Raw genomic sequence first — 13,742 nt, forward strand, 5'->3', positions numbered from 1 at the left:
AACTGTCTGACTACACGTGCTGCAAAAACTGTTATAGTTGAAAAATGGCTGAAGGAAGGATCACAGAGCACACTCCACAAACGATTTGCAATCAGCAAGATTTATTGAATCAAAAGTGCACGCAGCATCAAATACAAAGAGCAAATACTTCAGAACCAAACACAATGACGACTAAAAGGTCAAACAACTATATATATATATATATATTAGAGATAGAACGATATGTTTCTTTTCAGGGCCGATATGGTACCAATTATTTGTAGTCAAGGAGGCCGATAACCGATATTTGGAGCCAATATACTTATACTGTCAGTTTAAATCTAGCATCTGTGTGAGGCAAATGGTTTCGAGTGGCCTTTTACTGTGACCAAAGCATGAAGCAAGCACAGCTGTGCAATAACTTTGATCAGCATCACCTGCCATCTGGATTTGCGAATGATAGAGCAGAAATGACATGCCTAAATGGCATCATGCTTGATTGTGCAGATCGCACACGGTATGCACTTCACAAACTACAAAAGGAGAACTGGCCATTTGGAGTTCTTTCTATTAACTACAGCAAATAAATAAATAATACAACAACAACAACAACAATATCAAGTGAAATTGGGTAATTTCCCACGACACCCCTGATAATCTCTCATGCCAATAAACAATCTTAATTGTTGAGGTAGCATGGTCCCTGGATTCCTACTTCACCCATGCGCAATGAAAGGTTTGCTCAAATTTAACTCCCGACAAATAAAAATAAATCCCCAAAAGTAAATTAGTGTTTGACTGAGGTTGATCGAAAGCACCTGCCAAACCCTGATACAGACAATATTCGAGACGCAATAGTAAAGAGGAGATGAAAAGAAGCAAGAAAAACATTTAGAGGTCGTGTGTGGGAGGTAAAATCGTTTTGTCGAGGATGTTACACAATTATTTCATAACACATTCAATGACATTCTTCTTGACCGGCCTTTTGCTGCATTAAAATTTGCCATTTGGAAGTGGAGCCTGGGTCTTATCTGAAAAACATCCATATGGTCCATTTTGTCATCACCTGGCTGCCACATATAAAAATGTCAAAAGGCTTTTATTCTGAAATGCTACGTCAGATTCAGATGCAACTTCTGACGTTTTACATGCATCTTTTTCCTGTAAATAATTCATATTTTATATCGGCTGATAAATACATAATAACTGATTTTTTTTTTTACATATTTTCACATTTTACCACAATATGCACACTGTACTTGGTTAAAAATATTTCAGAGTTGACAAAAATAATTCATTTCTATTAGTGCTTTACATATTGTCGCCACTTACGTTAGGCCTTTACGCAAGCAAATTCAAACATAATTGTGTGGACTCTGTGGAGTGCTGTTAACTAGGAATGTAAGGAAAATTGCACATTATATGTATGTGAATTGTTACAATACAAAATTATATAGTAAAACACACAATCATCCAAAATTGGGATTGTTTTTGCTGAGAGATGTAGTAGCTCTAAGAACTCAGTCTTAGTGTTGTGATAAGACCAAATGAGGAGCTGCTACTTTTTTACAACATTATTGACACCAACACTATATTTTTAGAACCACCTACACAAGAAAAAAAAAAGTCACATTCAGTCAACCATTTGCCTGTCGCATGCTGTGTGTGTGCAGGCAATTATGGCGGCCTTCTAGCACTCATTCTTTGGATGACAAAAAGATACACCACTCTCATACTATACATGCAGAATCCCGGCTAGAATATGCATTGTTTTTCAGTTGGGCTGCTTCACATTCGATTGGATCCAAGTGGAAACAAACAATACAAGGAATGAATGCTCTGAAGAGAGAAGAAACATTTATGTACTGCCTGGAAATGTCATCTCCTGAGACATTCTAAGTAACAGGACCTTGTTATATGTACTTTCATCTGTGGTCCAGTGAAGCCGAACCTTCTCCCCACCCCCTTTCACCGCCCTGCTGGACTCTTCTTTTAATCTAGAGCTTCATTATGAGCCAAAGTCCCCAGTTTACACTTGGGGATGGGGGATGTTGGCGTACATGGGGGTTATCATTAGCTTTATTACATGTTTGTGGTGAGAGAAAAACTGGTATACGATAAGGTGCAAAAAAAGATGCCCCCCACCTCTCCTTAGTAATTGCAGGCTTTTTCTGACAAGATGGAGGGTGAGATCTGCACCCTATTAGGTGAGTAAAACAACTCTTGACCATTACATTTTCTGCCTTCCTTTCCAATATGGTGGTGCCTTGCAATATGAGATCAATTAAATCCTTCCAGCCTCCCATAAAACAACACCAAATTTTGAAATGTGTTGTTTTGTTTTTTTAATGAGAAAACTAGCACTTTCTCCTACTTCATTAAACCACATTGTACCGACATAACGAAATAGAATTAAAAAGAGTTCAATAGTTTTTGTCACACTCTGCATCATTTGAATGGCCATTGTGCTGCCTATGTATTGGAAAGTATGTTTGATAAATTATAGTATTATATTATTTTACTATCGTTACCACATCAAAATAAGTTAAGGTTTGTATGGCATCAAAGTGTGCTTATACATCATACCTGCACAGAGTTGCCTTCATTTGTAATATATGAAGCAATTCGTATGCTGCCATCTTGTGTCAAATATGTATATTACAGCCACCAGTTTGGGTAGGCTCCAGCACGCCCGCGACCCTTGTGAGAACAAGCGGATTGGATATTGAGTGTTCGGATGTTTTAGGACTACGAAATAGCTCCATACACAATCGTTATATATTTGCGTCGCGTGTTGGTGAGCATCGCAACGCTGTTGCTTGCCTGCTCTACTGCGCATGCGCAAGAATCAGCAGGTCGAATGTTTATTTTTTATGCTGCCCGGATGAAATGAGACTGGAGGAGAACTAATATACTATCAAAGTCACCGATCAACGGCGTAACTCTGCAGGTACATGAGCGTATGCAACTGCTGGTGCAAGTACGTATTATTCGGTGTATACAGCCGCTGCTATCATTCGGTGAGATAACAAGTACTACAATGACACCGTTCAAGGTAGCGCTAATCTTAACCGCTAGCTAGCAGCCGTTCAGTAAGCAAATGTAACGGTTCCTCTTATTGCTTATGTGACAAATACCTCCTGCTCTCCTGTAGTAGGTCGACTGCAATGATACCGCAATAAATGACTATTTGTTTTGACTTACGTCACACGCTGTCTTATTTAATATGCAAATTTGTCTGTTGAAAAATGTCGCTCAGTATTTATCTAATTGCACACGATTGTTTGTTAATGCAATAGAAAAAGGCTGTCGTGGTGGTTGAACATGTTTAGTTGGTGGAGGATTATTTTGAAGTTAATTAAATAATTGCGATATTAGTTAATGATATTAAAAAAAAAAATCCTAACATGTATGCATGTTATTTTTCATATTATATAGGGAATTTTTTAAAGCATTCACCAGCAGTCAATTTTATAGCTGATAACGCCAAAGTGATCTTAAACATGGCCATGGATGGTGAAGTTTCTTGCTTCTCCCAATCTGTTGCCATCATTGTTAATGCTGCCTGGTTCATGTTCCTCACTACTGTCACTGCTTTCCTTTTACCTCCGCTTTACACGTTCTCCACATCTAATCAATCAACATTTCAACCATGATTTACTTTGCCTCTCTCTACGCACACTTTAATGGCGTGTCGTCATCAGTGAAAGTCTTAAAAAGTAACAACACTATTTTGTCAAAGGAGAACTTTGTAGTAGAGTAAAACGTTATCAAAAAAGAGTAGTAAAGTACAGATACTCAAAAAAATACTTAGTTACTGTAAACTGTACTCACCTACTGGTCCACACATTGCAAAATCTAATGAGATATAAATCACAAGCTGTATCAAAAAATGCACCTCCATAGATAAGTATGGTCAGTTTTTATTGACACTGTCAAAGAGGTATTAGTTTAATAATATTGTGGGGTTTTTTTTCCCAGTAAAACGTGTATTTTTTTAAGAAAATATTGCCAGTGCCCCCATGCCACAGCTATTAATCATTAATTAGCTAATTTATGAACGGTCCAAAGTTGCACATTTCCCTCCTTGAGCAGCAACGTTTTCCTTGAATCTTACAGTCAGTCACCTTGAAGCAGACCACCCCAAAACGGCGCCATGGGAAACACAAGCAGCGAGAGGGCCATGGGCCACGGGGAGAAAGCCCAGCGGAGGGACAGCAGGGGTACCAAGGATGGCGAGAGGCCCAAAATTCTCATGGACAGCCCTGAAGATGCAGATATTTTTCACAGTGAAGACATGAAAGTAGGTCAAGCCTTTACGTCAGCGACACACGTTTGGAGATTGCTAGTCTGATTGGTTTCTTTCTTTCGCATACGTAGACATGTTGGAGAATTCTGTGCTTGCTTTGTGGAAAAAGCTATGGTAGCTTTTCTGATCCAGATGACTGAAAAAGGTCTTGAAAGTCATGTTTGAATGACTTTGTTTGTGTCGTGTTGGTAGAAGACCAGCTCCTTTTTTTTGTGTTCATTTTCTCTTCAAAAATGAAGTTTGTTGAATAGTGAACAACCCATTCAGTTTATTGCCACTTCCAATTGAAATTGACTACCAAACTAGACATCAAACAAAGTGTGCTGTCTTTAAAGCAATCCTGTACCTTTGTCGTAGGAAATTGTGCAAGTTTAATGCTAACGCACAATGCAAACCACCTTAGATTGGCTAACGAATAGCATTAATGTTGCACTTTAATTTGGTAATGTTTGATGACATGACATGAGAACGAGCTGACATATTTAATGAATCTCTAAAATTAGTTTCCCTTTTTTTTAAAATTTAACTCCTGAAATTTATTAAATGAAATTTTGTTTATTTGATTTATTTTGTATACTTATTGAGATACACCTGTTGTAAAAAAATAAATATCTTCCTGTGGCTTTATGCTGCAGGCTCCCTTAGAGAAAGAAGAGTTCCTTGCATGGAGGCAAGATTTAGAAATGGAAGACAAAGACCCAACTTTGGACCGACCAACCGTCTTTCGCTGGAAAGGCGACGGCAAAGAGGTCTACCTCTCTGGATCCTTTAACAACTGGGCCAATAAGATTCCCTTGATTCGAAGGTCAGGAGAGGGAAAATCTTTTGGAGTATGTGTTGAAAGTTGTCTCTCTGTTTTGATTGTCTACTCTCATTTTTTTAATCGACACCTTGATTACTTGTCAAAGTCAAAACACTTTTGTGACCATTGTGGAGCTACCGGAAGGGGAACATCAGTACAAGTTTTACGTCGACGGGCAATGGACTCACGACCCAGCTGAGGTTTGCAATTACTAAGTAGTTTTTGTTTTCCGTTTTCTTTTTATTGACATATTTTTTCCCCTGACAGCCTGTTGTAACAAGTCAGCTGGGTACAGTCAATAACATTATCCAGGTGAAGAAAACAGACTTTGAGGTGTTTGACGCTCTCATGGTGGACTCGCAGAAGTGCTCAGACATGTCAGGTGAGTTTGAACAAATCCTGTCCCACATCAAGTCTGCTCTGGCCTTTTATGAAGGCTTTGAGTTTGTTTAGCGGCTGCTGCTCCACTTTAGCTGGAGTGTCTGTTCGTTTTGTGGCCTGAGATTATCGTATCTTATTTGTGAGGAACACAGACCCACGCAGTCGTCTCCAAGCACTCCCAGACATCTTGCAGTTTTCACATGCAATCCAAAATGCAAAGACTGAAGCAAGCTTACATTGTAGTGAAGTTTGTAAAAAGTAGCGCCTTATAATCACTTGACAACAAGGTTATTTTACGAAACAATAACCAACCGCCCTGAAAACTAATGACAACTAACTAAATTTAAAAAAACAAAGCTCAAAACGAAATAAAAAACGAATTACAACTCCAAAACTATAATAACCCTGTTTGACAAACAGAACCGTCGCTATCTGGAGCGCTATTATAAATGCAAAATGTTGACCCAAACAAAATTGGCATGCTATTGTAATTTGAGAAGCGGTGAGTTTTGCTGATCTCTTTTATTATCCCTCACACGCATTAGACCTCTCCAGCTCTCCCCCTGGGCCGTATCACCAGGATGCGTACATTCCAAAACAAGAGGAAAAGTTCAAGTCTCCACCCATACTTCCACCTCATCTGCTCCAGGTCATCCTCAACAAAGACACTGGAATATCTGTAAGTAGTCCTAGCGCAAATCAGTCAGATTAAATGAATCGAGGTGTTGTCAAGTGGTGGTTTCCAGTTTTGAGTAGAAGACTCCAACTTGGCCATATGTGTGAATGTGAGTGTGCATGATTGCTTATCGTATGTGCCCTGTGATTGGCTGCCGATACGTCCCGGGTGTACTCAGCCTCTCGGCAACGTCAGTGAGATCGGCTCCGGCTCACCCACAACCCTAATGGATGGATGGTCCTAATTAATTACCGTATTTTTCGGACTGTAAGATGCGACTTTTTTTCCTAGCTTTTGAACCATGCGGTTTATAGTACGGCGCGGCTATTCTGTGGATTTTTCCGCTGCTCGGGGCGCTTTAACCGGAATTACAGTACAATTCAATACATTTGCCATTAACAGGATATGACTGCAGGTGGAGGAGTTCAACAGGCGAGGGCGCTATGCACTAGGTTATTGCATTAGGTGCATATATAGAATGTAGTAGAAGAATAAAAGGTGGAGTCTGGTTGACATTAGCTGACAAAACTGGCAGTGAAATGTCGATAAGTACTGTTTACTTTCTCTTGATGCTGTTCCGTTTTAATCAGCATAGTTGCTGCCGTGTTAAAAGGCACTGTTAGGAAAGAATCTGTTCAAGTACATACATGGTAATTTACAGTTCAAAATCGTTCTGTAAATGCAGTAAATATCAAATTTTTAACATAGGTGCGGCTTATATATGTTTTTTCATTAAAAAACAGTGGCTGCGGCTTATATAAAGATGCGGTTTATAGTCCAGAAAATACAGTAAATATATTGTATTTAAAAGGAAACAACATTCCCAAGCTAAATTTCCCATGGTATATTTCCATGCGCAGAAATGTTGAACCCCTTTTGTCACTAGATGTGCACCTCAATAAGTCTTGCTAGATTAGTGGCTAGTAAGTCGAAAGATTGTGAGAAAAACATACTAGTGCCCTGGTCTAGCATTGAAACAATTTATTTATTTATTTTTTTTGGTAGTGTGATCCTGCACTCCTGCCAGAGCCAAACCATGTCATGCTCAACCACCTCTACGCGCTCTCCATTAAGGTATGATCTACTTCCTGTGGGGACCAATGGGAAAGGGTGTCTTTGTTATTGTTTTCACCGGAAACCGCAAGCATTGCCTTGATGTGGGGAATGCCGACGACGATAACAAGCTGCGGTCAGAAGGAGCTGTAGGAGAGATAATGCTGTTTTCTCTCAGCCTGACCGGAAAAATAAACTGGCGTTGAGTTTATTTGCCAAGATCGACATAGAACACACACAGTGGGTTAAATACGGGAACAAGCAGTGCCATAAGCACACACTTGTGCCATGCTCGCACCTTCCCAGCTGAGTCATACTTAGTACTTTCCATATCAGCCGACAGCTGTTCAGACCGGCATTTTTTCCACTCGGATTTGTCTGTACCAGAGTGTGTGCTCTGTGTCTGTGTGTTTTTCTTCAAAGCCACACAGGTGTTTGATTGCAGATATGCAACTGTGATCAAAGAATTGAGTAAGTGCTTGGTAAAACGCTGAATTATATATGAAAACGATGATAAAAATGTGAGGTGAATACAACAGTCTGCCACCAGGCTGTTTGATATCGTTTCGTTTTTATTTTTTCAATGTTGCTCCATATTAATTAAATAACATGTGTATTCATATGAACTGCACTGTACTGTCCTCAGAGCTGTTTCTAATAATTTATAATACTTAATAATCTAATACGTTAAGTAGACCAAAAAAATCTTTATCATAATGGGTTTCTATGCGCCTTCACTAGTGTAAACATGGCATTCTGATTAATATTGCGTTTGTGGAATATGAATGTAAGTAGCAAAATCCACCCATTTTTTGCCATCTCAGGGGGCGGCCATTTTGTCACTTGCTGTCCACTGAAAATGACATCACACTTGCTCAGGGCTCAGGTAACGACCAATCACGGCTCACCTGTTTTCTGAAGCTGAGCCATGATTGGTCTTTACCTGAGCAACCATGATGTCATTTTCAGTCGACAGCAAAGTGGCAAATCAATCAGAATGCTGTGTTTAGACTAGCGGGGCCGCATACAACATTTTGGGGTTGACATTTTTTCATTGAGTTAGAATTTTGACTTATAATAATCCTAAAAGTCATTAATTGCCGCAGACCTTCCATGCGTAACATTTTATACACAAAGTGACTAATTTTGAATCCCAGCTACAGATTGAATGTCTTTTTTTTTTTTTTTTTCACAGGATGGCGTGATGGTTCTTAGCGCAACACATCGCTACAAGAAGAAGTACGTCACCACCTTACTTTATAAACCCATCTGACGGAAGATGGCGCCAGTATTACCTGTGGACCAATGTGAAGTCAAGTAGCAATTTCAACTGTTTCATCTATGGTATGTTGTAGAAAAAATGTTATCACATTAAGTTGCTAACACTGTTGAGATATAGAGTCTTCTACACAGGATGAGACAAATGGTACGAACAAAATAACGAAACCTGCGATTCATAGGATGTTCTGTCAAAATATTTGTTAGGACAGCGTTGTTATAAAGTATATATATATAGAGTACATCCATGCAAACATCCTGTGAGATGGAGTCACTTGACTTTGCACAAACTTTTTCACCTTTAGTATGGATCATTTCTATGTCATGCAAATATAGAGACATTTCAATTATGTCTGCTTTTTAAACACATTCTCAATGTGTTCCAGCGTACAACAATAAAAGAAAACAACACGAGCCCCTACGACGACAAACTTCTAAATATGTTTTTCTAGGCTTCAATCTTACATTAAAAAAACAAACTAATACCAAGACGATATAGCAATATACCAACAGCCTACAACATTGTTGTGTGATGTCAGATTATTGACGGTGTCGGGGGAATATGAAAGTCAAGTTGGCACTTGTCGGGGGTTCGAAATTTGTGACTTCCGAGTGTCATGGAATGTAGCACGAGATATTTTGGAGGTCATTTCATGTTACATGTACTCAAAACGGACATAATCATGTTGAACACAAGACCAAACAATGTTTTCAGACATTTTAATCCATCGTTAACTCCACAAGAACAAAGAGAATGTGACGTCGAAATCACTGACGGGAACACTGCCCTGTGGTAGCTCTCCACAGTTTTAATTCCTTTGCTTCTTTACCGTGTGCTCACCCAGCACACTTCATTATAAAGTATGTGATATTGTTTTTCTTTTAAGTTGACGATGTAAACGTATTTTACATAGCACTGACTTTGTATTATTTTGCATGACAATTACCAATATCGAATGTAGACAGGGCTGCTGCTACCCCTTTGGGTGCCCGAAGATGAAAAGTCAGGTGGTGCCCCCCACCCCGTGTCATAAAACCACGCACACATGCACGTTCTGAGATACATGATGAAAAAAAAGTGTGTATTTTTCCCAGTGACAAATTTAGCAGAAGATATTGGTCATTTGTCGCTTAAATAGTAAAGCCGTGGGTGATTCATGACGTTAATTAATGAAGTATTTACTTACATGTTTCGGGCATAGGGCTAACATGCTAGCTTTTAGCGCTCCTCAATGATATGAAATCCAGCTGATTTGGATAGTTCACACGTTTCTTTGTAAACGTTATTTAACATCAATTAAGTCTTGCAGTGAGTACGATACAAAACAGTCACCATCCATTCTCTTCGAGTCACTTTTAAAACTGACCGCACTAAAACTAACACGTATTCAGCCCGCCCTGACCTGTCTGAGGTATTTAATTTTTGGCCAACAAAAATCTATACATGGGCTGACAATTGAGCTATATTGTCACCAGTCATGACTGCTTAATTCCACAAAATCTGAGCGAGCGACGAGGACTGGATTGGACTAATTCTGCAAAATAATCCACATTTTTATTAAATGTATCTGTAATCTGATTACGTTTTTTTCTGCAAATGCAAATGGAACACAGTTTTTTTCCTGAATACTTAACACCGGTACATGACCTGAGCACTCATGTAGAATGTGTGTACTGTGACGTCAGGCAAATTCAATCGAAATCTAGTGCCTACTAATTAGTAGGAATATAAATATTTTTTGTTTTTGTTTCTTCCATTCTGCCCTAATTGCCTTGAAATGTTGGCAATATGACATTTTGTGGCCAAATAGTGTTTTTAACACGTCCATAAATGTACAGTTTATATGACCTATCAAATACACTGAATTCATATGCACCCTAGCAGAGTTTCTTTTGTCATTTGACTCTGGGTTGTTGTACAAGTAGACAATCAATCAATATCAGCAGTGAAGACCAATAAAGCATGTATTATTTATGGTAAAGTTGAATATATTTTGTTCCCGGTGATAAAGAGATATATTGTTCTATTATTCCCGTATTTCTTGAAGGTTGATGGCTTGAAATGTGCTCACTATTAGATAGCATCTGATTTGCGTATCATTATTCTAACTGCTACCTTTTTACTTCTGGTTATTTATTCACGTCTGTTTGTGTTCAACTCTCTTAGCCAGTAAGCAATCATTCTAATAATTCATTAGAAAATAAGTTGTGTGATATGTCGCTGTGTTTTTGACCCTGCTTTCATTGTCACTCCATTTATTAAAGATCAACATACACTGTAAAATGGACTTTGCTTCATTTTTTTACCTTACCCATTAATTGTTAATTATAATATACAGCCCGATCGATACGGATTTTATTTGTATTTATTTATTCATTGTCCGATGCTGATTCCAATATTTGGCAGAATAACATTTTGATAACCGATTGACCGATTAATTTGGAAGAAAAAAATTCCAACACACTGTTGGACTGTTTTACAATACATTGTCCTTTAGTATTTGTTATTTGTTTGACTTTACCAAAAACTCGGGGATGTTTGATCATCATATCGTTGTTTTTAATGTGTAAAAAGATAACCAGACGATTTTTTTTTTCTTCTGATTTTTTTTATCGTTTCATAAGAGCTAATATCTTCCATTTAACTAGGCCAAGCCCTAATAATTCCATTATTAAAACTCATTTCTTAACACATTTCTTATTTCAAAAGTGTGCATCAAACTGGTAGCCCTTCGGATTAAACCGTTCCCAAAAAGTGGCTCTCATCTTGAAAAAGTAATCCTGTTCCAAACCAAACTCTGTTTGTTTTGACTTTGTTTGTTTTAAAGGAAAGATTACATTGCATTACCCCGATGGGAAAATCAGTCGATTTATAGTAGGTAGTGAAGTCTCCTATGAATCAGTGAATGATACGTTATCAGGTATAATAATTAAACCGATGAAAATGACATCTACCAACTGTAACCTCTTAACCCTAACTCGGATGAAATTTTACCCCAAATCAATACCTTTGCAAGCAGCTGTCTTGAAGTCCATGCTCCTTTTTCAACACAGAATTACCTCATCATCTCTAAAGTACTTGAATATTCTCTGACCCGTTTGTGAGGTTGTGTTGCGCGTGCAGCACACGCAAGCCAGTGGTTCGGAACGTCGCTGCTGACCATCTCAAATCCAAGACCGAACGTTCAACAAGTTCAGTGAGTTCACGCGGTGTGAGTCGCAGTCTTCTTATACATATGTCAAACTCATTGTGCATTGTGAAGCGTGAGACCATGTACAGTATGAACAGCTGACGCTGCAGATACCAAGGTCCCCGACTATATAAAGAGGGTCTGATGGGAGAGCGATTGCAACTCTGCCACTAACCTTTAGGCTCTCAGGATGAACACCCTCAACACTCTGCTTCTCTTGGCTTTAAGCCTCTCTGTTGGTAAGTATCTGCGAGACGGCTCTGCGCTTTGCCATTTAATCCTGAACATCAATGAGGACACCGTGAACAGGCTTGTTGGCTCTTGTTCTGCCCTGCAGCTCAATGCGTGGATTACAAGGCTCTGAACCAGTTCCGAAATATGATCCTGTGCTTGATGCCCGATAGCTGGCCCATCTTTGACTACGCTGACTACGGCTGCTTCTGTGGAAAGGGTGGCTCGGGCACACCCGTGGATGACTTGGATAGGTCCAACCTTATTCCGACTTCAAATTCGCACCACGGCTAATTTATACAGTTTGCCTCACATGTTCCGTTACCTTGGCAGGTGCTGCTACGTGCACGACCAGTGTTATAGCGACGCTATGCAGCATCCCGATTGTTGGCCCATCTTTGACAACCCTTACACAGAGTTGTATCACTACGGCTGTGATAGTGAGCAGAAGAAGGTCACCTGTGGCAGTGAGTAGAGCAAACACAATGGAGTTCCCCTCTGAAGTCCTATTTTAGCTAGTATTGGACAAATGAAGCACTTGTGAGCATTTTCGACTCAAAGATGTAGTGAAAATTTACTACATTTCCATTGCAATTGCCTTTATTTTTAACCCCCCCCCCCCCAAAAAAAAAAAAAGCAAAATGAAAACACTAACATGGAAACTAAGATCTATTTTCTCCCTAGGCAAAAACAACAAATGTGAGATGTTCATTTGCGAGTGCGACAGAAAGGCCGCGGAGTGTTTTGCCCGGTCGCCATGGAACCCTGAGCACGAGCACCTGCCCAGCCACATGTGCAAGTGAAGACCCCGGCAAACTCCAGCCAACCCATGTCTCCACATGACTCACCCATAAAGTGGAGCTGTACAACTGGAATGTTTGGAGGCCTGGATTGCTAATCAATAAGAATGCGTCATGATGTTGTGCTGTATTGTTGAAACCTCAAATCAAGCGTGGTTCCATTAAAACCTATGTCATACATGATCAAAAATAACATTAATGGCAGTTATTTGACAGTTGCACTGACATAACAAAAACAAACAGTCCTACAAACACTCATATTCATTTTCATTTTGATTGTGTAAGAATGGAGACTTTTTTCAACATAAATAATCAGACTTCAAATGCCAGCATCATAAGCACTGAATGATTCAGATGTAAAATAAAAAAAATAAATTTCACCTATAAACTGGCTTTGTTTGCATTTTAGAGAGCGACATTCTGAGTTGAATTGAATGAAGCGATCAGTCTCAAAGATATTTCGGATATTATTGGAAAGTCTATTACATTTCACACAAATTGTAGTCCAATAATTTGTTCAATTTAATGAAATCAACTACAATGGCTAGTAGTGTTTTTAATCATTGTTATAATGTACGGTGAGCAAATTTAAAAAAAAAAAAAAACAGTATGATGCAGTTCTACTGTCCAATACATATGATTACAATATTAACTATGCGGCGCCTGTTCGAATTCAGACTTGCTGACACATACTAAGAAAAGGAAACATGTACTGTATGTGTACGAATGAAAAACGTTTTAAGGGGGAAATGTCATCTTTTTAAAAGCATAATATGAATGTAGAACTTGCTGGTTTAAATACATGACATGATCAACAGGCACATTTCTGGGTTGATATAGCGGTTTGCGGTCACAGACTATTTAGGTCAATGATGTGAAAACCTAGATGTTTCTCACAAACACAATTGTTTCTGTAATAACGTCAGACCTGTTGAGACGAGTGCTTGCGGTTGAGTGTATTATGGATGTTGGCAGGAAAAACACCTTCCTGATTCTTCATAGCTTTGTAATTAAGGTTGTATTCTTGAATTTACACGTGCGC

General features: G+C 38.9%; 2 protein-coding genes across 3 annotated transcripts; both read left to right on the forward strand.

Moving 5' to 3' along the window:
* The first annotated feature begins 2,724 nt into the window (after nucleotides 1–2,724).
* On the forward strand, nucleotides 2,725–10,762 carry prkab1a (protein kinase, AMP-activated, beta 1 non-catalytic subunit, a). 2 transcript variants are annotated; one of them, XM_086054043.1, is made up of 8 exons: nucleotides 2,725–2,959; nucleotides 4,099–4,282; nucleotides 4,924–5,093; nucleotides 5,197–5,290; nucleotides 5,358–5,472; nucleotides 6,017–6,150; nucleotides 7,153–7,221; nucleotides 8,396–10,762. In XM_086054043.1, exons 2-8 carry the CDS (start codon nucleotides 4,136–4,138, stop codon nucleotides 8,471–8,473), a joined length of 807 nt encoding a protein of 268 aa, XP_085910169.1. In that variant the 5' UTR covers nucleotides 2,725–2,959; nucleotides 4,099–4,135; the 3' UTR covers nucleotides 8,474–10,762. The 2 variants fall into 2 exon arrangements, with proteins under 2 accessions (XP_085910169.1, XP_085910168.1); XM_086054042.1 differs by having other exon boundaries at nucleotides 2,727–2,929.
* Nucleotides 10,763–11,841: 1,079 nt separating this feature from the next.
* On the forward strand, nucleotides 11,842–12,893 carry LOC147135799 (phospholipase A2-like). The gene is made up of 4 exons (XM_086053624.1): nucleotides 11,842–11,908; nucleotides 12,007–12,154; nucleotides 12,234–12,367; nucleotides 12,585–12,893. The coding sequence occupies exons 1-4, from the start codon at nucleotides 11,860–11,862 to the stop codon at nucleotides 12,701–12,703; spliced, it is 450 nt and encodes a 149-aa protein (XP_085909750.1). The 5' UTR covers nucleotides 11,842–11,859; the 3' UTR covers nucleotides 12,704–12,893.
* Nucleotides 12,894–13,742: the final 849 nt, after the last annotated feature.

This window comes from Filicampus tigris, chromosome 15 (genome assembly GCF_054856515.1).
Source record: "Filicampus tigris isolate MCC_2025a chromosome 15, RoL_Ftig_1.0, whole genome shotgun sequence".
NCBI classification, from domain to species: Eukaryota; Metazoa; Chordata; class Actinopteri; order Syngnathiformes; family Syngnathidae; genus Filicampus; species Filicampus tigris.